This window comes from Lagenorhynchus albirostris, chromosome 9 (assembly GCF_949774975.1).
Source record: "Lagenorhynchus albirostris chromosome 9, mLagAlb1.1, whole genome shotgun sequence".
NCBI classification, from domain to species: Eukaryota; Metazoa; Chordata; class Mammalia; order Artiodactyla; family Delphinidae; genus Lagenorhynchus; species Lagenorhynchus albirostris.
The window spans coordinates 9,985,921-10,008,098 of NC_083103.1; the positions used below are offsets into that span (position 1 = coordinate 9,985,921).

General features: G+C 51.4%; 2 protein-coding genes across 9 annotated transcripts in view; one reads left to right on the top strand and one right to left on the bottom strand.

Moving 5' to 3' along the window:
- Positions 1 to 836: 836 nt before the first annotated feature.
- TKFC (triokinase and FMN cyclase) lies at positions 837 to 12,573 on the bottom strand. Of its 8 annotated transcripts, none has more exons than XM_060159023.1 (19): positions 12,242 to 12,573; positions 10,970 to 11,085; positions 9,976 to 10,150; positions 8,809 to 8,998; positions 7,741 to 7,851; positions 7,485 to 7,666; positions 6,120 to 6,198; positions 5,753 to 5,842; positions 4,943 to 4,977; positions 4,782 to 4,866; positions 4,600 to 4,689; positions 3,952 to 4,068; positions 3,493 to 3,612; positions 3,183 to 3,320; positions 2,303 to 2,409; positions 2,095 to 2,198; positions 1,949 to 1,982; positions 1,759 to 1,845; positions 837 to 1,399 (listed from the first exon to the last, which is right to left on the bottom strand). In XM_060159023.1, the coding sequence occupies exons 3-19, from the start codon at positions 10,054 to 10,056 to the stop codon at positions 1,238 to 1,240; spliced, it is 1,812 nt and encodes a 603-aa protein (XP_060015006.1). In that variant the 5' UTR covers positions 10,057 to 10,150; positions 10,970 to 11,085; positions 12,242 to 12,573; the 3' UTR covers positions 837 to 1,237. The 8 variants fall into 8 exon arrangements, with proteins under 8 accessions (XP_060015006.1, XP_060015005.1, XP_060015004.1 ...); XM_060159022.1 differs by having other exon boundaries at positions 9,976 to 10,494; XM_060159021.1 differs by having other exon boundaries at positions 9,976 to 10,630.
- Positions 12,574 to 12,682: 109 nt separating this feature from the next.
- DDB1 (damage specific DNA binding protein 1) overlaps positions 12,683 to 22,178 on the top strand; it is a 31,806-nt gene continuing 22,310 nt past the window's right edge. Inside the window, exons 1-9 of the mRNA XM_060159019.1 lie at positions 12,683 to 12,900; positions 14,082 to 14,230; positions 15,280 to 15,396; positions 15,731 to 15,952; positions 18,253 to 18,367; positions 19,208 to 19,305; positions 20,313 to 20,471; positions 21,088 to 21,171; positions 21,782 to 21,898. Of these exons, the coding sequence (XP_060015002.1) occupies positions 12,840 to 12,900; positions 14,082 to 14,230; positions 15,280 to 15,396; positions 15,731 to 15,952; positions 18,253 to 18,367; positions 19,208 to 19,305; positions 20,313 to 20,471; positions 21,088 to 21,171; positions 21,782 to 21,898 (1,122 nt within the window). The 5' untranslated portion in view covers positions 12,683 to 12,839. The remainder of the gene's footprint in view (positions 12,901 to 14,081; positions 14,231 to 15,279; positions 15,397 to 15,730; positions 15,953 to 18,252; positions 18,368 to 19,207; positions 19,306 to 20,312; positions 20,472 to 21,087; positions 21,172 to 21,781; positions 21,899 to 22,178) is intronic.

Below are 22,178 nucleotides of genomic sequence, written 5' to 3' on the forward strand. Positions count from 1 at the left end.
ACCCTGGGCAGAAATAGGGAAGCCGAGGGGCTGAGGAAGCCTGCAGCCAAGTTTGGGCAAAGTAAGTGGTGGCCCCCTTCCAAGTGTGATGAGCTGAGGCCACCTGGTGGCAGAGCAGACGACTCAAGGGGTTGGATGCACGTATCGGTGATACGGGTAACTCCCAGTGAGTAAGCCCCTGGACTGCTGAGGCCATTATCTTCACCAGTTCATTTGAATCCTTTCCACGTGCCCATGAGGTGGGCACCGTTCGGATTTTACAGATTCTAAGAGGCTAAATAATAGGCCTGAGTTTATGTAGCTAGTCTGAAGCAGAACCAGGATTCAAAGTCACATCCATGTCTAAAGTCAATCCATGCCAGTGCCTTTAACTGCCCCCCTGCGCCAAGTATGGGCCAGGTGTGCGCTGTGCGGTCTCCACCACACACCACGTAGACTCAGCAGCCCCTCGTGCTCTCCCAGGGGCCATCAGTGATGGCTCTAGAGAGACCCATGGGCTGGCCTGGGCAGTTTCTGTCCTACCGCTGAGCCTTAGAATATGGTGATTTCTTTTCCTTTTGGAGACCCACTTGCCCATTTGATTCCTGAAGAATCAGTGAATTCTGTTAGTTTAGTGCTGAGAAAAGCACACCCATCAGGTGTGGTGTGTGCACTGGAAGCACAGGAATGGGGATCCCAGTGGACTTGGCCCAGCTGCACAGACCCTGCCTTTGGGTCTCAGGCGGTAGGAGATGGGAGATGAGCATTTCAGTGGTGGGGTGAGGTCTTAGTCGGGGGCGGTAGTGGGCCCACTTGTTCACACGCTTGGATAAAGGTCCCTTAGAGGAAGCAGCAGCTCTTTTGCTTCAATGTGGTTTATTGGCTTGCTTTTTCACACTCAGTTCAGGTGCAGAAGACCTTTCACAGGGAGTCTTAAAACCAAATGAGAGTTGCCAGTTAAACATTGTGCTGCCACCTAGGGAAAAGCCTTATCATCGAAGCTCAGAACTGGCTGGGGGCAGAGCCGGGTGACCCTAGGACTCCCCCTTCCCTGAAGAGGGAAAGGTCAGTGACCCACTCTGGGCCTGCAGTTTCTACAGTGGAGGAATTCTGCAGGCTGGTTGAGGAGTTCCTACTGAACTCAGAAGACAGGGCCCGAGGGCGAGAGGCGTGGGAGGGCGACAGTTCTAAGGTACAAGTAAGTGACAGCAGCGGCTGGGCATAGCAGTGAGTGAGGCCCTGAGGCCCGGCGAGGCATTCATGCCTCCTGGCTCTGCAAGACCTCCAGGATAGCACGGAGAATGGCCGCGGCCGCCACCGCCCCGGGGTCTGGCTGATCCAGGCGCGCGGAGCTGATGTAACTGGCTCGTCCAGCTCCAGCTTCCATGTTCCTGGTGGCCTCGGCTGCGGCTTCTGCACTCTGAGGGGTGGGGGTGTGGAGCAGGTTCAAGAAGCAGCCACCAGGCTTCCTTCCTGCCATGGACCCCGGCCCCTTCTGTCCCAGCACTGACACCAGGGTGGAGAGGTCACATCCCACACACTGCTAGCAAGGCAAGGGGCCACCATTCACCAAGGGCCTGCTATGTCCCAGACCCTGTGTGGGCGCCCTACATATCTTTTCCGTCCCACAGCAACCCTCTGAGGCAGGTGCTGTCCTCCATTTGTAAAGAAGAAAACTGAGGTACAGAAAGGATGTCAACTTGTTCAAGGCCGCATGGAGATGGGAGCCTGGTGGTTCTCAGTCTGCCTCCCTGGGTGGCTGGGCCCAGCCTCACTCACCTTGACTGCCTTGCTCAGGATTTGGAGATTAGCCCCTGGGCTCTTCCAGGCTTGGAGCTCCTGTCCTGCTGCCCACAGAGAATCCAGCTGGACAAGGTGAAGGAGAGGGGCTGAGGACAGGCCCTGCCACTGAGGGTGGCCTTCAGGGCTTCTACGCTCAAAAGGGGGAAGGGCTGGGCCAGATACATACCATAGTCCTATCCCCTGGGGCAGCCTTTCCATACCTGGCAGGGAAGAGAACAAATGAGGCTCCCTGCAGGGAATCACTTTGGGGGTGGGTGGCATCAACCACCTCCCGGAGCCCACCCCCGTCTAAGGCCCAGGTCCCTGGCTCACTTCTGCATGGCCTCCAGGCCGGCATCCATGGCAGCGGACCAGGCTGGAAGGTCAGTCTTGGCCTTGAGCGGCTGGGCCGCTGCAGTCAGGAAAAGGCCATAGAGCTGGGGAGGGCCAGGATGCTGAGCACACGGGGCTGGCCCAGGCCTCAGCCAACCCAGGACCCGTCCATGTCAGCCCTCTGCCCCCGGGGGCTGCCGGCACTCACCGCCCCAGATGAGCCTCCCATCTTCTCCAGTAGCAGGAGGGCCAATTTGGAGAGTAGCTGGGCAGGGCTGGCAGGGGGTGGGCCCTCCTTCAGCCACCCCTGAATCGCTGAAGGCAGAGAGAGATGGTGAGGAATTCAGAGACCCACCCTGCCATCTGCCTGGATTCCAACCAAGTACCCAGGCCTCGCTGCCAGCCGGAAGGAATGGGTGCTGGGAGGGGCTGAGGGAACCAACATGAAGAGACTCCCAGAGTCCCTCTATATCCCGCTGCAGTCTGGAGAGGGCTGGGAACAGGTCAGGGACAGGGACCTCGACGGTCACCCAGCAGGTGATGATGCTTCCTCGCGTCCCTGCTTCTTTTTTTTTTTTGTCTTTTACTGATTTACCTTGATCGTGGTTTGTCTCTCCTACCACAACATAAGCCACGAGGGCAGTGATTTTAATCTGCTTTGCTCGCTATTTTATCCATAGAGTCGAGGGCAGCACCTGACCTGTGGTTGGCACTAAATACTTTTTTCTTGATTCAACGATGCTGGATAATTAAGAACTTTTCCCTAGTCTGGTTCGGCTAAGAAAAATAAGAACAGAATGAGTTTCCCTTTAGAATAATCTAAAGTTTGTATTCACTGTAAAATATTACATTTTATTCTGCGATAACAACCTTCCTACATTTGTAGTGTTAGAAGTGTCCCTTTATGAAAACAGGTGAAAGGGATGCTAGGTTTTGTGAACGACCTCTCTTGGCAAAATAAAAGTTGCCAACCCCACGTGAGCACTCCAGATGTTTTTGAAATCCTTCTGGTTCATGAAATGCCAAAATGTCACCATCAGTGTGCCACACCACCCCCTCTGCTGCCCCAGGTGGTTCCTGGCACCAACCTCTGGCAGCGCAGCTGTGGGTGGTCCCACAGTCCCCGTCGCCGGCAGCGCGGTCCAGGGCGTTCAGACGTTCTTCCAGGCCCAGAAGGGTGGCGCACACCCGCTCCAACACAAGCACCATCTGCTTCGAGGCTGCGCCTGGAGACGGAGGACAGTGGGAAGGAGGCCTGCCCGGCCCTTCTCACAGCCAAACGTGACCCATGTGGGAGGTATGGGCGCCAGGGGCCCTCCACGCCCCTCTGCACTCCCTGCACCCTTTAGGCCTCAGGCCAAAGCCCGGGGCCACCTTCCCCAACAGCATGGCTTGTACCTCCTGCAGCAGTGGAATCAGAGGCCTCCAGGGGCTTGGCGGGGGCAGCCCGGGACCGCTTCCGCCCAGTCACCGAGACCTTGGCCACGTTAGGCCAGGCCGAGGCGGTGGTCTCAGCATCTAGGGACAGCAGGATGACTCTCTGAGAGACAGGCTGGCCGGCCAGGGATCAAGTGGGGCCTGGACTCCCCACCTGGTGGCCCCGTCCCCTCCACCGCAACAAGCAAGTATTGAGTGCCTACTGTGTACAAGGGAGAGGGGAGGGTCCCCGGGGGAGGATCCTAATACCCACTCCTTCACAGTCAAGTGAGAGCTGGAGAAGGCTGGGGAAGCCAGAAAGGGCCTCCCCACAGGGTCCTGATTGTCATGGTCAGCCCTGATGGGGTCTCTCCAAGTCCCCTTGGCTCCTTGCAGCTCCAAGGGCCCCTGGCTTCGCTGACCCCAGCTTCCAGGTCTCACCTATCAGTTTCAGGAGGGGCTCATCCACCAGCAGAAGAGTGAGAGAAATGCCAGGCATATCCAGGGCTGACATGAAGGTGCCCACCAGGGCACGAGCAATCTTCACTCCTCGGCCCTCTGCAGTACCAGAGCGTGGAAGTGTGTGAGAAAAGGAGGGAAGGACGGGCACTTACCCCCAGAGCATCAGAGAAAGAAATAGAGTAAGAGAAAAACAAGAACTTTGGGAGTTGGGGCTCTGAGGTCAGATTTCCTTGGGGCATCCCTCAGTGACGCCCTGAATGACCACATTCCCTGGAGGTGTCCCTTCTACAGCGGCAGATAAGTAGTCTCAGTTACTGCGTTCTTACCACGTCCCAAGTACTGTGTTAAGTGTGTTACATAACGTTTAATCCCATTTCATCCGCACAACAACCCTATAAGGCAGGGACTATTATTACCCCCTCTTTACAGACAAGGAAACAGGCTCAAGGCACCCAGCAAGTAAGTGGCAGAGGGACCGTTGTCTAACTCGGGCTTGACAAACGCGTACAGCCCATGCTCTGGACCATTGCAAGACCCTATCTCAGCTGCTTTTCTTACATCCAGCTTCAAAGGGTTGGAAGGAAGAAGCTCTGGGGGTCAGGAGGTCCCCTTCAGTGTGGGGCTCACCCAGAGAGCGGACGGCGGCGTCGGCTACGATGCCCAGTTCCAGGAATGACAGGCCACCCAGGTTGTTGACCATCAGCACCACTGAGGAGCCTGTGGGCAGACACGACACCTAGGTGAGACTCTCTGGGCCCCATTCCCAGAGGGGGAGGAAAGGCTGGGAGACAGTGTGACAGCCCCCTCACCGGACCGCACAGGCACGTGGGACACGTTGGAGGAGCTCGTCATGTGGTCCAGCATGAGCGCCACAATCTCGTCGGCGGTTGCCATCTGTCAGAGGGAGCCGGGAGTGAGCTGCGTTGGGGGCCTTGGTCTTGGGCCAACCTTCACCGGGAAGTCCACATACCTTTATCCGGTGCACGCCAGCCTCCCCGTGGATCCCTGTGGGTAGATGCAAGCACTGCTGACCTGCTCGGGGCCTGGGGATTCGCTCAGTGTGGTCTGGTCAAGGATTTTCTAAGTGCTCAGCACCAGGCTAGGCACGTGGACGTGGGGAGTGCGGGCTGGGGGGAAACCGACAAGATAATGAAAAATACACCGTCTCTGGCTTGGTGGTGGAGAGAGCCAGAACTTTACTTTTTTTTTTTTTCTAATTTTTTTTTTTTTTTGCTGCCCCGTGCAGCATGTGGGATCCTAGTTCCCCGACCAGGGATCGAACCCGCGGCCCCTGCATTGGAAGCGTGGAGTGCTAACCACTGGACCGCCAGGGAAGTCCCCTTAACTTTTAACTAGTTAAGTAGCTTAACTACAGGCAGTCACAGAGGCCAGCTGAGGCCTCTGCCCATCACTTGGGAAGCACAGGAGAGGAAGAGGGAAGGTTTTGCAGCTGGGGTGGCCTCTGAACGGCTCTTGAAAGAGGGGCTGCATCTTGGCAGGGGCAGGGGTACCTGAGAATGGTGGGAGCACAGGCAAGGAGGTGGGCAAGGCACAGAGCCCCTGTGGCCAGAGCCCTGCGTGTGGAGGGCAAAGCTGGTAGAAATCAGGCACGTTGGGCCAGAAGGGCCTCATGCACCCACTTAAAAATACTAAGACCCCCTAAGGGATGGCTCCACGTGAGCAGAAGGACCAGGTACATGGCTCCCAGGGCAGAAGACAGGGAAAAACCCAGGGAGCAGGCATGGCTGGACCGGGGAGGGGGCGGAGGTCACAAGCTTACCCAGGCCCAGCTCCACCTCATCGGCTGAGAGCTCAAAGGTGGGTTTGGAACCCGGCACACTGCAGGAGGACAAGCTCACTCCCAGGGTTCCTAAGAGAAATGAGGTATGAAAGGGACGAGCGCTGTGCTCTCGGCGTCAGGCAGCAGCAATGCCTCGGAAGCCTCTTCACCGAGACAAGCTGTCAGACGCTTCATCTCAGTGATGGAAGAGAAACCTGGCTCTGGGGACCCAAGGCTGCTGTTCTCAGGAGCTCCCGCAGGGAGACCCTCCCTCAGCCCCTGGGGAGTGACTTGGGAACCTGCTCCTGGTCCAAGGGGGGGCCTCGACCTCCCCCGCCTCCTCCCCGAGCCCTGGGCCGGCACTCACCCACGGCCTTGGCGACCTCGCTCACCCGATCTGTGATCTCCTCCAGCCCCGCACCTGCCTCAGCCAGGGCACCCGCCACCTGCACCCACACAGAGATAGGCCCCCAACGGGAAAGGAGTCACTGTACCACTAGAGGGCAGAGGACAGGCTGGAGCTGAATTTCTATTTGGGAACAGGCAATCTCTTCGTCCTGCCACATCAACCTGGCCCGCCACACTTAGGGCACCTGCCAGGAATATTCAAGAATCCCAGAGCCAGAGGAACTTTACAAATGGAGGGATGGGCCCAGAGAGGGGAGATGATTTGTCCAGGGTCACACAGTCAGTTGGTGGCTAGTTTCCCAATTCCTAGCCTACAGTTTTTTCTCCATGGCATATACACCGTGGCTCACTTCACCCACCTACCCACTTTTTTGCCAAGCGTCTAGTATATGCTGAAAAGGGGAACAAAGGTGTCTAAGTCACAGTCCCTACCTTGAAGGAACTCGGTCTGGGAAGGGGTTGGGGAAAGAGACAACACAAACTGAACATTTCACGCGAGGTGGCAAATCCGATGATGGACAGGTGTTATGGGAACACTGAGGAGGGGGCCATAGCGTGCTTGGTGTGGTGGGAGGGAAAACCTCCCAGAGAGAGAGACGTCAGAGGTGCGCCTCCACAGAATAGTAGGACACAGCCAGGCCAAAGGGGGGTTGGACAGGGAAAGGATTTTCGAGGCCAACGACTCAGCAGCAGCAAGGCCCCAAAGGTGAGCCATAGCCCAGTGGTACAGAGAACTGGTGTTAATGGAGCATGAGGGGACCACAGGGATGATGGGAGAGGAACTTGAGGGAGGAGGGGCACGAGTGTGGTGGGCGCCTGACCGAGGAGCCTGGGTTGACTCTGGGAGCCCTGGGGGGCTTTCTGTAGGGGAACAACCTGGTCAGATACACATTTTTGAAAGACACCTGTGGGGTGGTGTGGGGAAGGGACTGGGGGGCGGGCAGGAAGCAGGCAGGGGAGCCGGCTGAGGAGGCAGCCGCAGCCACCTGGGCGCGAGCAGATGAGCACCGAAGCGAGGCTGAGACACGAAGGGCAGGGCTTGGAGGAGGATGTGCGTTTGGAGGCGCTGGGGAGCAGGGTCACCAGGACGGGGCGATGGCTGCAGGTGGGGAAGGGCAGGGAAGGGGCCGGGACGATGAATGCCTGGATCCAGGCGGACATGGTTTTGGGGACGGTGGGGCCCTCCTGAATCAGGGAGCGCTGCGGAAGGAGTGGCTTCCTGGGGTGGTGGGATAGATGGCTGGAAAGGTCCAGCACCAGGTGCTGCCTGGAGAGAGAGGGCTGGGACGGGCTGGCCAGTGGTGTCCCAGGAGGGGACCCTCACCTTGTGTATGAGCACTGTGCCACAAAGCCCACGCCTGCCTGCCTTCTTCAGGACGGTGAAGGCGCTGTCATCCCCGATGACCACCATCTCCACAGGGATGCCCTCCGCCCGGGCCTGCTCCCGGGCCAGGCCAAAGTTGAGCCGATCCCCAGTGTAGTTCTTCACGATGAGGAGGGTCCCCACTGCGGGAGCAGTCGGTAGGGCCCCATCAGCACTCGCGCTCCCCACAGCGGCCCCTCCCGCATGCCAGGCTTACCTGTGCCCGCCTGGGCCACCGCCCTGATGGCCGCCAGGATGCTGCCCACTGCAGGGGAGGTGAACACGGCTCCCGCAATGACCCCTGTCAGCATCCCCTTCCCTATGAAACCTGAGACAGAGAGGTGGGGAGAGGATGTTGGGTGGGGACCTGTGCCTGCAATCCCTGGGGCTCCCCACGCTCCTGGGCTTCATGGTTTGGTGAGCCCTACTGTGCACTTGGTGTAGAAGAGTACCTGCGCTGCTCTCCCCAGATCTATCACCTCCTTGGAGAGGCCTTCCCCGACCTCCCAACTGAAGTAGTCACTCACCCATGTCCAGCTACTTGCTGTCCCTTTAGCCTGCTCTCCTGTCTTCACTACCTCACTTATGTGCTCTGGAATGATCTCTTTCACTTATGTGTTTACCTGGTTTCTGTCTCCCCAAAGGAGAATAGAAGCTCCATGAGGGCAGGCACCTTGCCTGTCTGGGTCACTTTTGCGCCCCTAGTGGCCAGACAGTGCCAGGCACACAACAGGTGCTCATGAATGTTTGCTGAGTGGATGGATGAATTTGCCAGAGAGAAACAGGAAAGATACAGAGGATACAAAGCCTGGTCCCTACCCCTCCCCATGCCCCCATCCCCAAGCTCTCATGGAGAGTTCACATGCCTGGCACTAAACAGGAAACAATCCAGGACTGTCCATGTTGAATATGAAAATGCACGGTGGGAAGAGGAATACTGCGCTAGGCTGGAAAAGTCAGGCAGGCTTCATGGAGGAGGGGACGGCAGGTCAGCTGGGCCTGGGAGGCCAGGAGGATTCACGAAATCACCGACTATCAGAGCTGGAAAGGCCTGAGAGGTCATTTGGCCCCACCTTGTGCTTTGATGTAGAGACTGAGGCACAGAGAGAAGCCACGACTGGCCCCAGATCACAGCTCAAGGGAGTGGGCGAGCCAGAGCCAGGACTGGGCTCCTGACTCTGGGCCAGGCTCTGTCCTGAACCTCCTAACAGCACCAAAGATCTCCCAGGAGCCCCCCGTCCACTCTGCCCAGAGCCCACTGCCACCTCTGGCCCAGGGTGCTCACCGGCATGGGCGGGCTCATGGCCAGAGCCCCCACCCGACAGTAGTGCCACCTGGCCCTTGAGACTATCCAGGTCAGAGCGGAGGGCCACACGGTGGCCTTGCAGGAGCTGCAGGTTGGGGTTGCAGGCCACCAGGCCAGCGAGGGCGTCATCAGCACAGCCTGCCACCGAGTTCACTAGCTTCTTGGAGGTCTGTGGGAGAGGAGTGGGACGAGGTTCTGGTAGAGTTGGCAGGGTTGCCCCATCCTGCCCAGCCACGTTGCTATGACTCACAGCCCAGCCCACACCCACCCAGGAACTCCAGGCAACAGTGGTTCCTTGAATTAGGCATCTTTTTATAAGGTGGATGTTCCCATGATTTCTTATTTTGCAACTTCTTATTCAGTAACTAATTTATGGCTTAAATTTATCCTGCAGAATGACTTTGATACAACGAAAATTGGGTAACTGGAGTTCCGAGTATAAAAAAATTAATGAAGTTGGGGGACTTCCCTGGCGGTCCAGTGGGTAAGACTCCGAGCTTCCACTGCAGGGGCCGTGGGTTCAATCCCTGGTCAGGGAACTAAGATCCTGCATGCCGCACGGTGCGGCAAAAACATAAAATAAAATAAATAAAGTAAAATAAAATTTAAAACTGGGGCCCAACAGCCTTCTGTCAAAGGAGGAGAAGCCCCAGGTTGGCGCTCCTGTGCCAGGGGAGGGGGCCAGACAGGGCCCACACCCATCTGCTTCCTCTGCAAAATAGGGATTTAATAACTAGAGTATATGCCCGCTATATAGCAAAAAACTGAATGCAAAGGAGCTACTCCCTTCTTCAACCAGCTCTGAAAAGCTGGAGCTAGCTGAATGAGGTCTGTAGACTGTGTGCCGCTCCCGCCTTTGTCCCAAACAGTGAAACTGGTGCCCAATAGGGTCAGAGAGGGCCAGGCTACCAGCATTGCCTGGTGGCCTGGGGGAAGCCTGCAGCTGAGCTTTCCCGGAGGCCCCTTCCCCAAGCCTGCCAGAACCCCATTCCTTCATGCAAACTTTGGCCTTTCCTGGGTCTGGCGGGGGCCAGAGCAGTGACTGTGAGCCACTCCTTGTTCTAAGTGCTTTTAAGCACATCTCGTTTAATCTTCCAACAACCCTATGGAGGAAAATTAGCCCAGTGAAGAAACAGGCAGATTTACATGACTTTGCCCAAGGTCACACAGCCAGCAAGTGACCGGGTCCACCTGGCTCCAAAGCTGGTTCCATTTTGGCCTTATCATGCTGCTCTCCCCAGGGGCTGAAGGGAGGCTGAGAGTGGCAGAGGTCCTGTCCTAGGAAGGGCACGGGCTTGTGGCTCTCAGAGCCTGCCAGGGACTGGAATACGCAATGAAGTCGAGAGTGGGTCTCAATTCCAAGCCCAGTCTCCAGCACCACCACCCTCCAAGAACGTGCTCCCTTGCCATCCCTGACAGTCTATCCTGCCTGGGATTTGCAACCATTTCCGAACCAGAGCTAGAGGAGGGCTTGGGGTCCGGTGCCATCCTTGGTTCCCAGTGGCCTGAGGGGATGGAAAAAGAAAGAAAAGTCGACCAGGCAACTATGGGAGGCCCCTAGGATCTTGGTCTGATCAACATCTCACCTTTTAAACTGCAGATGAGGAAAGAGGCTCAGAGAGGTCAAGTCTTTGGTAGAACGTCACATGGCTGGTTGGTGGTAGGCTGAAATTTGAACCCAGGTCTGCCCAGGCCTGTTTTCCTCCAGATCAGTTCTAGAATGGGCCTGGGGCATGCCCAGGGGCATGCTGAGCCTCCTGCAGTGAGTGTAGATCCCACAAGCCCACACATGCCCAAGGCTCTGGAAGAGGCACCAGGTCCTTCTTCACGACTCCTGTGACTGGTACTGTCTATTACAGAGTAGACAACTGTTAATGTTCTAATCTAAAGGCATGACCCAGACCAGGGGCAGATGGGCCCTGGAGGGACTCAGAAGCTGCAGCCACAGGCCTGGCTGGGCCCAGCTGGGAAATGAAGGGAAGTCAGGCCCTGAGACGGAGGATGACCCTCTCTCTTAACCTCAGGAGGCAGTAGCATCTCTTGGTCAGGGAGCAAGGAACTCCAACATGCCCAGGGCTGGCACCCCTACTGCCCCAAGACCAGAGTGCCCTTCCTCTGCGCTGGCCCTCAGGGGACTCACCATGGTGGGGAGGCTCTGAAGGAAGTTGAGTTCACACCTTTGCACCGAGCTGCCGTAGGACGGGCAATCCCGTGGGTGCTACCGGGCCTGAGCACAGTGAAGGTGACAAGCAGTATCTGCAAGCGGGGTAACAGCGTGAGCTGCTGCAGGCGCTTGCAGCCTTCTGTCACAATCGTGCTTTCAGGGCCCTAGTAATTAGGGAGCTGCCCCAGACTTTGACCCAAGTCCAAACTCTAGAATGTGAGCTGGGGATGGAGAAGAGCATGGGGTTGACCAAGGTTCATGCCTGCACCTGGCTGCCAGAACACTGATCCACGTTGGGCACACAGCTGCCTTACGCTCACGAGTGGTGCCCACCTTATCACCAAGGGGCAAAGTTACCCACAGAGTAACTTATCTATTACACAGGCCTCGCATGCAGTGAATACATTCATAAAGATCTTCACACGCTTGCTCTTGTCAGTGTTGGGACCACACCAGGAAGGTGACGGCTGAGTCTGACTCCATTTTGCTTTTGGGAAACCGACCCAGAGAGCTCTGGTGATGTGTCCAAGGTCATACTGTTAGGAGCCAGGACTCAAACCTATGTTTAGTTTTTCTACAAATCCCGTGTTCTTTCTACTGATAATTCAATGCCTCTAAAGCAAGGCAGAAAGTCCCAGATGCGTAAAACCACACAGTAAACCGCAACGACATTTTAGCTCCTTTCGGTTCAGTCAGGTTCAGAGGCGTCTTGGAGTCATCCAGGGTCTTGGGCTCACTGCATGTGTCTGCAGTGGAAAGAATCCACACCTGCCTCGGCACCTAGCTCTGTCTCTTACTGGCGGATCTTGGGTAAACCAGTTCCCCTGAGGCTCAGCTTCCTCATCTGTAAAATGGGGGCTGCCTCCTCTGTGGCCTTGCAGCAGGTGCTTCAAACCACGTGGCTCTCCTCCTAGTCCTTGCAGGGCCTGTCTGATGTGGAGCGGCCTGGAAGTTGCAGGGCTGACTGCTTTCCTGGGTCCCTAAGGTTCTCACCAGGGAATTTTTGGTTTTGTGTTTGAGGTCAGAATTTGCACAGCCACGGGGGGACTAACTGTGCTGGGCAAGTGGCCTGCTTGGCCCTTGAAACACAAAGTCTCAAACACAAACACAAAGTTCAAAGGGGAGAGGGGAGAGCCTAAGTGCCTCCCCCCGCGCATGCCAGGTGAAGCGGAGTGATCGGTCAATCTAGGGTCAGGGCAGGGTTGGGTTTAGAGGTACTGGGAAAGCTAGGGGAAAGGAGATACAAACCTCGGTTCTAGTCTGCGAGGTGCACAAATTGATGTCACCTTCCTCCCCTCTCTCTAGGCCTCTGCAGTACCTTCCGGTTCCAGAAGGGGGAACAACCCCGAAGGCTCCTGGAGCAAGGAAGATGGAGTGGACGGGGTCTGGGAACGGGCGAGGGGCGCGGACTAGGGATGAGGTCGGCGGGTCAGCTCCGGAGGAGGAGGAGGAGGAGGAGGAGGAGGAGGAGGAGGCGGCGTCGGTGCACCTCCGCGACCAGCTCTCCCCAGCGTCCACCACCTCGGGAACCGCCGCTGCTTCCCAAAGACCCGACAGGGTGCCCTCATCCGGGTACTCCAAGCTCGGGCGGTAGGAGATGGGCGGGGCCTCTGGGGGCGGGGCCTCCCTTGGTTGGCCGCCTCGGCGCCTTGAGTCCTCCAAGAGGCCAGGTGAGCCCGTCCCGTGATGCCCCGCGCCCCGGCCGCTCTGGCCTGCAACGTGTCTCTGGGGCGGAGACAGCGGCCGTGGAGTTCGCCGCGCGCGGGTGGGGGCTCCCTGTCTCTTTGCTCGTGTCCGTCTTTTTTTCGTTTCGCCTGAGTCCCGCTGGGCTGCCCCAGGCCTCGACATGTCGTACAACTACGTGGTAACGGCACAGAAGCCCACCGCCGTGAACGGCTGCGTGACCGGTGAGGCTGCCAGGGCAGGAGACCCCGGTGAGGGAGGGAGCTGGGGGGAACCGAGGCCTAGGGAAGCCCGCGGACCCCGGGTTGCCGCCAGGACCGGGCCCAGGGAATGGAAGGCGCTGGCGGCCGAGGGACCTCCCACAGCCCACGGCTTAAAAGAAGCTGTCTCAACACGCGCCTTTGGGGGAGTAAAAGCTGCTCTTGAGGGTCCCCTTTCGTTCTCGGAGGTCACTTGGCCTCGAGGACAGGACGCGCCCAGTGGGACAGAGAGTGGAATGTGAGTTGTTTGTGCGGTGTTGCTTGGGCCGCGAGATTGGCCGCGTGTGGTTAGGGGGGAAGGGGCGGTGATGATGGCGACTTTGGGGCAGGAGCCTGGGAGGTGCAGGAGGTGGAGGGATGTGAGGAATGTCCGTACTCACCCGAAAGAGAGGAAGGAGTCCGCTTTGCCTGGGGCTGTTGTTTACAAGAGGGAGCTGTTGGAGAAGAGGGTTTGGAATGGCCCAGCCCAGTGCTGGGTTTGCCTTGTTTGTTTATGCAAGAATTGTTAAGGACGCAGATGTCCAGAACCCAGCAATAATCATCTTGAACCAAGTTCTCAACAGAATATGAAGCTCTCAAACTTGTATTTTTATGTAAATCCGAATCATGATTCCGAAGGAAAACTGTTGTTGGAGAGTTGGAGGCTATGAAGGAGTGTGGATGGGGTTTCGGTAGACTGCTGGGAGGGCAAGAGGTGCAAACAAAACAAGGTTTTAAGGTAAAGCTCTGAGAATTCTCTTCGTTTGATCTAGTCTGTTTGGTAAAGATTTAGTGAAAATTCGAATTTGGACTGAATAGGAAGAAACACTTTCTCCAGCATCCCTTAATTAGAGTATGAGTCGGCCACTGCGATAGGAAAAGTGAAATTCGAGGGCACAGAGCCATCTGAAGGGTTTTCACAGTCATTGGCAGTTGAAGGACATGCTTGCTGCTCTTAGGCCCAGTCCAGTATCTTAATCTGATGAGGGAAGTAGCGTTCTTGAATGTGTGAAGTGAGACTCTGAGGATTTGGTGAGAAGGGAGTGAATGGAGGGAACCGGAGAAATACGTGCAGTAAATCGAGAATTCAGGAGGTTTTAGGTAGAAGTGATAGGATCACTTAGATAGTGCTTTGGCTTCAAAGATTAGAGGATCTGTTCTTTCAGGACACTTTACTTCAGCTGAAGACTTGAACCTGTTGATTGCCAAAAATACGAGATTAGAGATCTATGTGGTCACTGCTGAGGGGCTTCGACCCGTCAAGGAGGTGGGCATGTATGGGAAGATTGCTGTCATGGAGCTTTTCAGGCCCAAGGTAAGTGCTCTGGGTTGGTTGGGCCCAGCAACAAAGGGAGAACTGTTAGTTGTAGTCGGGTTTACGTTGTTTTACGTCACTGCTTGCTTAGGATGGGTGCAATAAGGCTTAGGAGAGAAACTCTTCTCTTTTTGAATGGCAGATTTCAATTTATATTCTAATTTAAAAAGCTTCCAAGAAATAGAAGGAGAGATTTGCTAGGGAAAAATTTATCAAGTTGACTTTTTTTTTAATCAAGTTGACTTTTTAGAAGGGACTATTAAAGCAGTTTGAAATGTGGGTCACCATCCTGTGGGTCATCATAGTGATTCAGAGAGTAGGCTCTAGAGTTAGGGCAGTACTGGCTTTATTCCTTATTAAATCTAATTTTGGTTGTCATCTAACCTTTCAGAGCTTTGTTTCCCCATCTGCAAAATGGGGATAACAGTATCCAGTCCTCTGGGTTATTGTCAGGATTAAGTGATTTAATAACAGGACGTAGCACATAACAAGCATTCACTGTTAACACATCACCAAATTATTATTGTTATTATAATTCGACCGTTTCTATCTGTAAGTGAAGCTGATGGGGAAGCAGTGGGTTCAAAATTTAAATTATAACCCTTTGAACAAAATACTCACTTTGTTGGGGTCTGTGTTAATAAGTAAGAGAGACTTTATAGATGCACTTCAGCTTCCTTTGTTCACTTTTTTTTTTCTTTGTCCAAGTACTTGGAGGGGATTAGAGGAGGCATTACATTCATCTTTCAGAATTTGAATGGAGTAATTGAGATTAGCTGACGTGGAACTAGATGAATACGTTATATGTAGAGCAGAGATGAAGAATCATGAAAGTGGACTAGATGTTTACCAGCTTCAGTTCTGGCCTTTCTGTACACACCCTTAGGGTGTGTGCGTAACTAATGTGTGTTACATACTTACCGTGGGTTTTTTCAGGGAGAAAAGAAAATTCTTGAAGAATTTAATATGCTTAAAGGATGATTAAAGGCTAGACAAGTATTCCTGTTTTCAAAACAAACCTCTTTTGATAGTATGATGTTGGTTTCCAGGGGGAGAGCAAGGACCTACTGTTTATCCTGACAGCTAAGTACAATGCCTGCATCTTGGAGTATAAGCAGAGTGGCGAGAGCATTGACATCATAACGCGAGCTCATGGCAATGTCCAGGTGAGGTGATGAGAGTTTTCCAGGTAGGGTTGTCATGATTTGGTGAAGAACATTGTACTGCTGGGGCAGCTCTCTCTCTCTGTGATCAGAGAAACAAGGAGAAAACACTAAGGACTTCTGCAGTTTACTCAGAGTCCAAGGGAGAAGGTAATAATTCACTGAGATTCAGTGTTTTGCAAAAAGGCGTACACTGACATTTGGGCGTCCTGACATGTCAAGAAGACGCCACTAGTTTTACTGCCACTCTTAAAATCACCCTGGGAAGGTGGTGCGCAGCGTTTTCTGTTACTCTAGGTGTTTGAGGTTCTTTCCTAACCCCAGTTTTATTTCTCAGGACCGAATTGGCCGCCCCTCAGAGACAGGCATTATTGGCATCATTGACCCTGAGTGCCGAATGATTGGCCTGCGACTCTATGATGGCCTTTTCAAGGTTATTCCACTAGACCGGGACAATAAAGAGCTCAAGGCCTTTAACATCCGCCTGGAGGAGTTGCATGTTATTGACGTCAAGTTCCTATATGGTTGCCAAGCACCTACCATCTGCTTTGTCTACCAGGTACTGGAGCAGGAGGAGAGAGGGAGAAGCTGTATGGTTTGGCACAGTGGGAGTCCATTTTTGCCAGTCAGAATGTCTGGACGTCATGGTAGGGCAGGTAGAAGTGTTTAATGTATTTGTCCTGAAATGTTTTGAGTGATATAATTAATATGTGTCAGGTTTTGGTTGCACCTTGAGAGAAGAAGTACTTATCGTGGAGGCAGGAAGCAGTCTGGGGCCTGTTGCAGGCTTTAATCCTGAGATTACACTCTGGTTGTGGGCCTTGGAGATTTTATAGGGTGACCCAGTTTATACTTTGTCTCTTGCTGGCATGCTAGGGGATTATTAAAACTTAGCTCTAAAGAAATGATCTGGAAATTCCCTTACAAGCAATGAGAAAATGTCTTGGGGATGCCTTATGTGTCTTCCAAGAAGAGGTGCATTTTGATCAGCACTCACTTTCTGGTGACCGCTGGCTCTTGACTTCTATTTTAGTCTGTGCCTAAAACTTTTGTAGAGCTGATCCTGGGCAGCTGTTCTCTGGGCTAGATCTGTTGAGGGGGTGTGGGGTGGGGGCAGGGTGGCAGAGCACCAGACTAATATGCTTGTATCTTGGTGATATCTCAGCCTTTTAAGAAAGGGCCATACAGTATGAGGTTATTTCACTAGCATGTGGTTGAATAAATGATGGAAGAAAGCTTAGTCCAAGTCTAAGTACTGGGTGTGGGCATGTAAACACTTTTTAAACACTGTGTTAAGTTTTGGAAATACTGATGTATTTTTGTATATTTCTTAGTGTCACAGTAAGTGCTGTAGTTTTGAGGCTGGTTGATATAAAGTTTATTTGAATAGGTTGAAACCAGCTTAGGAGATTTTGTTTAATCTCATTTACAATACATTAAATATCAGGTCTGAAATAATAACTTGGAATCTCTCTCACTTCTTCAGTTTTGTAAATATCAGGTCATTAAAACATTGATGTTGGTTATTCAAGGCTGACTCTGTGCAGCCTCAGGGCTGTGGGTTGTGAATGAGCTTCATTTCCATATGTGTGTCTCAGAGGCCCAAATCCAAACCCCAGCTTGAATTTATGGTGAAGTTGAGTCTTACCCCTAATCATTGATAGGAAAATCTTTTCATCAACTAAAAATGATTTTTTCTCCTGTTTTGTGCCCAAAGGTCAATTTGAAAAATACCACGTGAGGGAGCTCCTTGGTGGTCTAGTGGTTAGGATTCAGTGCTTTCACTGCTGTGGCCCGGGTTCAATATCTGGTAGGGGAACAGAGATCCGTCAAGCCACGTGGTATGCCCAAAATTTAAAAAAAAAAAAAAAAAAAGGAAAATCCATGTGAAAGGTAGTCATGCAGAGTGCTTCAGGAGCTGTAACAATGATGAAGATGTGGGCCCTGCCCTGAACACACTGTCGGATTCCTTCCATAACTTCTTAGAGCTTGGTCTGGCCTTTGATGAGGCCACCCTCCACTGGCCCCATGCCGGCTCTTTTAGTCTCTTAAAGGTGTCTTTGATAGCTCCAGGTCTGAAGTGAGTCATGATTCAAAAAAAGGAGGGGAAGATGGTGTTGACAATGTCAGGATTGGAGGTTTCAACTAACTTTAGAGGAGCAGCACGCTCTGTTCTTTACCGTTACCCTATCAGAATGCATCTGAGAATTGTATCAAACGGAGCTTTGTTTTAGACTGTAATTGATTTTTATTTTATTAAAAAAAAATTTTTGTTGGAGTATAGTTGCTTTACAATGTTGTGTTAGTTTCTACTGTATGGCACAGTGAATCAGCTATACGTGTACATATATCCTCTCTTTTTTGGATTTCCTTCCCATTTATGTCACCACAGAGCATTGAGTAGAGTTCCCTGTGCTATACAGTAGGTTCTCATTTGTAACAAACAAATTTTAAAAATTTGTGAGATGTGTTTCACTTCTCAATGTGTTTTTCCTCTTTAGATATTTTATAAGTTCCTTGAAGATAAGGACCAGAGAATATATATATCTTATATATGTACATGTACATTCACAAATGTACACATATGTACATTATATCTCTGTAGTGGTTAGTACAGCGTGACAAGTTCATTTTTCTAATTTTTAAATATCTCTTTGTTGGTTCAGTTCTTAGAAACAGTTAGCCTCAGTCACAGTCTACCCAGACTATCAGAAGCTCAGCTGGTGGCCGTTAGCATGCTGATGGATAAGGTTGGGAAGGCTGGCATGACAGGAGTGTCAGATGCTGTTCCTTTCAGGGCCCCTCTCCAGCCCAGGGCACCCTTCGTAGGGACTAACGGTTCTACCTTTCCTCACCTAGGACCCTCAGGGGCGGCACGTAAAAACCTATGAGGTGTCTCTCCGAGAGAAGGAGTTCAATAAGGGCCCTTGGAAACAGGAAAACGTAGAAGCTGAAGCTTCCATGGTGATTGCAGGTTTGTTGGGGGATTTAGGAAATTTGCCTCTGCCCCACTTCTGGGCCAGTTCCCTATTGCTCCTTCCTCACCTTCTCTGCCCTTCATGTCAGCACTCCAGTGCTGTTGAGCACATGCATTGTTCAGCCCTCCCTTATGTCTCCTATCTGTAAATGTGCTTGCGTTTGTTTTTTGCATTTTTGTCTTTGGGATTGTCTTGTTTTTTACCCTTCCCCCAAAAGTATAACTTTCCTTTATTTGGGGTGGTGGGGTTAACTAAAACAATGAGATTGATTTGCAGAGTGGCATATGGAAGTTAGTCTCATTATTTTATTGTTGGGCAAAAATTAAAAAAAACTGAAGGGGACCAATAGAGCTTATTTTATCTGGCTCCTTTATTTCATAGATGAGGAAACAAGGCCGAGGGACTTGCCCATGCCTGTGCCTCACTGACAAAGCCTAGGCTGGAATCCAGGCATCTTTGCTCTTTATCCTATATTCTTCCCCCAGCACTGTTGTGTGTTTCACCTAGTAGAGAAGTTTTAAAACTCTTAAGTGCAAATTGGCTCTTCTATATGGTAGCCCTGATAATGGGGGAAATGAAACTAAGGAACAAGGAAAAACATCTCAGAGACTCCGAAAGAGTGGCAATAAAAGTACGACCAGGAGTACAGAGTGGGCAGCCTACAATTTCTAAGACAGTAATCTCAGAAAAAGCTTATCATATTCCATGGACTTTGATGTCTAAAAAATGATTATCTTCAAGTTTGCCTCAGAGATCACTGGATCAGTGCCCTTGCTGCCTCAGGGTTTGGCAGGTCCCAAATGCTGAGCATTTTAATGCTACTCTTTCTCCTGCAGTCCCAGAGCCTTTTGGGGGCGCCATAATCATTGGACAGGAATCAATCACCTATCACAACGGTGACAAATATCTGGCGATTGCCCCTCCCATCATTAAGGTGAGCAGCATTCTCTTTCCTTTTTCTTCTTTCTGTTTGTTCCCCCCCTTCTTTTCCCCACCATTTGTCAGAAGGGGATTCAGAGGTATGTCACATTATTCACTATGTATATAAGATGTTGTGTTGGTCATTGGGAATACAAAGAGATTGGCTTGGTGTTGCTTTCAAAGAGCTTGCTTGCTAACTAAGGGAGAGAAATAATCGGAATTTGGTTTATCCTTTCCATTCACTGGGGCAATTTGAAGAAAGGAAAAATTTCAGGAATTCTAATGAATGTTAATGTTTTTAGAGCTCAAATCAGGTAAAATAATATAGTGAATACTATATATAGACTTAAAAAATTAGTCACAAAAAATTTCAAATTTCAAGTCATAGAAATGAAGGCTTAAAAGCTTAATTTAATTTAATTTAATTTAATTTAATTTTTTTTTTTGAGGATAAATAACGAAATCTGTGGTAGCATGCATAGTCCAGTCAATACTTACAGCTGCTTCCTCTTTTATGTATTTGTTTTCCAGTAAAATAATATGTGAGTAAACATTTAAAGTATGTTGAGCTCCTCAGAACATTGTCTTCAAAATAAAACGTCCTGGGGGCTTCCCTGGTGGCGCAGCGGTTGAGAGTCCGCCTGCCGATGCAGGGGACGCGGGTTCGTGCCCTGGTCCAGGAGGATCCCGCATGCCGCGGAGCGGCTGGGCCCGTGAGCCATGGCTGCTGGGCTTGCGCGTCCGGAGCCTGTGCTCAGCAACGGGAGAGGCCACAACAGTGAGAGGGCCGCGTACCACAAAAAAAACAAAACCAAAAAACAAACAAAAATAAAACGTCCTCAAAAAAAAAAAAATAAATAAATAAAACGTTCTCAGTTTTGATCACACATGTAACGTGAGCTGAGTGGATTCCTTGCTCGTGAAGTGGCTGGGTTTGGTAAAGGGAATGGTCTGCTAGGCTTTATTCTCTGGTTGTGGAGGATGCTTTATCTCTAATGACTGTGTCTTCCCTCTTGGCAGCAAAGCACAATTGTGTGTCACAATCGCGTGGACCCCAATGGCTCCCGCTATCTGCTGGGAGACATGGAAGGCCGGCTCTTCATGCTGCTTTTGGAGAAGGAGGAACAGATGGATGGCACCGTAACCCTCAAGGATCTCCGAGTGGAACTCCTTGGGGAGGTAGGCCCTGTCCCTACTCTTCTACATTTCTCCTAGGTGCCTCGTGACCCCAGATGTGTGGTCCCAAACTGCACCTGGGAATTATATTACTTAACACCCAACAACAAATGCTCAGTCCTGCTGTGGAAGTTGGTTTTTGAATGAGTAGATTCTAGAGAATCTCACAGGCAGTGGGGTACTACCTCAAGTATTAAAAAAAAAGAGAAACAAAAAGGATACACTGTAGAATTAAAGGTTAATCTAAGGCTGATACTCAGTTATGGGAGGACGTTCTACAAAAGTATTGTTAAGAACAATGCAGCAATTTTAGAGGTCTCTAGCTATTTTGAGGAGACTGGAGCTGTTGGGATTAAAATGATCATTTGGAGCAGGCACCTGCAAGACAAATCGTTGATTTTTCTGACTATAGGAATGTGATAAATGAAGAGTCACAAACTTCAGAGATTTAGGAATGATCGTTGAGTGTGACCTGGGGATTTGAAATGGAGAATTGTTTTGGGAATCGTGACTGCAGGTGTGATTTTTCTCAGCACATGTCTGAGAGGTGGGTAGGACGGTGTCTGGATCCCACGTGAAGTCCATTCTCATGTCTTTCATGCCCTTGATTTTCTTTTAGACCTCTATTGCTGAGTGCTTGACATACCTTGATAACGGTGTTGTGTTTGTCGGGTCTCGCCTTGGTGACTCCCAGCTTGTGAAGGTGAGAAGACATTTTCTTCTTTCTGGCTTCTTTTTTGCAGTCTTCACTGCTTCTTCATTAAGTTCTTTCTGTGTTTAGTACCTCTCAGAGTTTCTTCAGTTCATCCATATGCCTGCTATCCACCTTTCTACTTGGTTGATTTAGCATCCTACCCTGACTAGCTCTTTGTCCTAAATGTTCATTCAACAAATGTGCCAGGCAAGGTGCTAGGTACTGTGGGTACAATGATGAACAAGAGCTAGCTTCTACCTTCAAATAGGTCATAGTCTAATGTATTTGATCCCCTCTAGAATATGAGAATTTGAACCTTCTCTGCAGAAGAATGCATGCAAACGTTTTACATTAATTTCCAGCTGTTCCTCTGAAATGCATCCATGGGATGCCAGATTAGAAATCCCTGGCTGGTTAGTGGGTCACCTGTAGGATAACCATATTCCTTAGCAGTTCCCTTCTAGAAGCATCCAGTAGAGCATAAGAAGCATCCGTAAGAGCATAAGATCTTCTTAGAACATGAGAAGATCTAGTAGGGTTGAGTTTCTTTTGGATGATAACTCTCTCTTTAGGGTGGGTCTGGAGCATTCTAGGACTAGCATTGTTCTTTCTTTTTCAGCTCAATGTTGACAGCAATGAACAAGGCTCCTATGTAGTGGCCATGGAAACCTTTACCAATTTAGGACCCATTGTGGACATGTGTGTGGTGGACCTGGAGAGGCAGGGGCAGGGACAGGTAAGGGGGTCATCCTGGAAAGGGATAGTTGGTATGCCCACTCAAACGGTGTCCTCCTGGGTCTGCTTAGCTAGAATGGGGAGTGTGCATTGCAGATAACTTTTAAGAGCCTCACTCACTAATTTCCAATGATGTGAGGATAACTACCATTTATTGAGTGCCTATCTTGGTCTGCCAGGCAGTCTACATACATTATCTATAATCACACAAGCTCTGTGTTAGATAGGGATTCTTGGCCATTTCAGAAGTGAGGAAACTTAAGGCTGAGAAGGATTAAGCA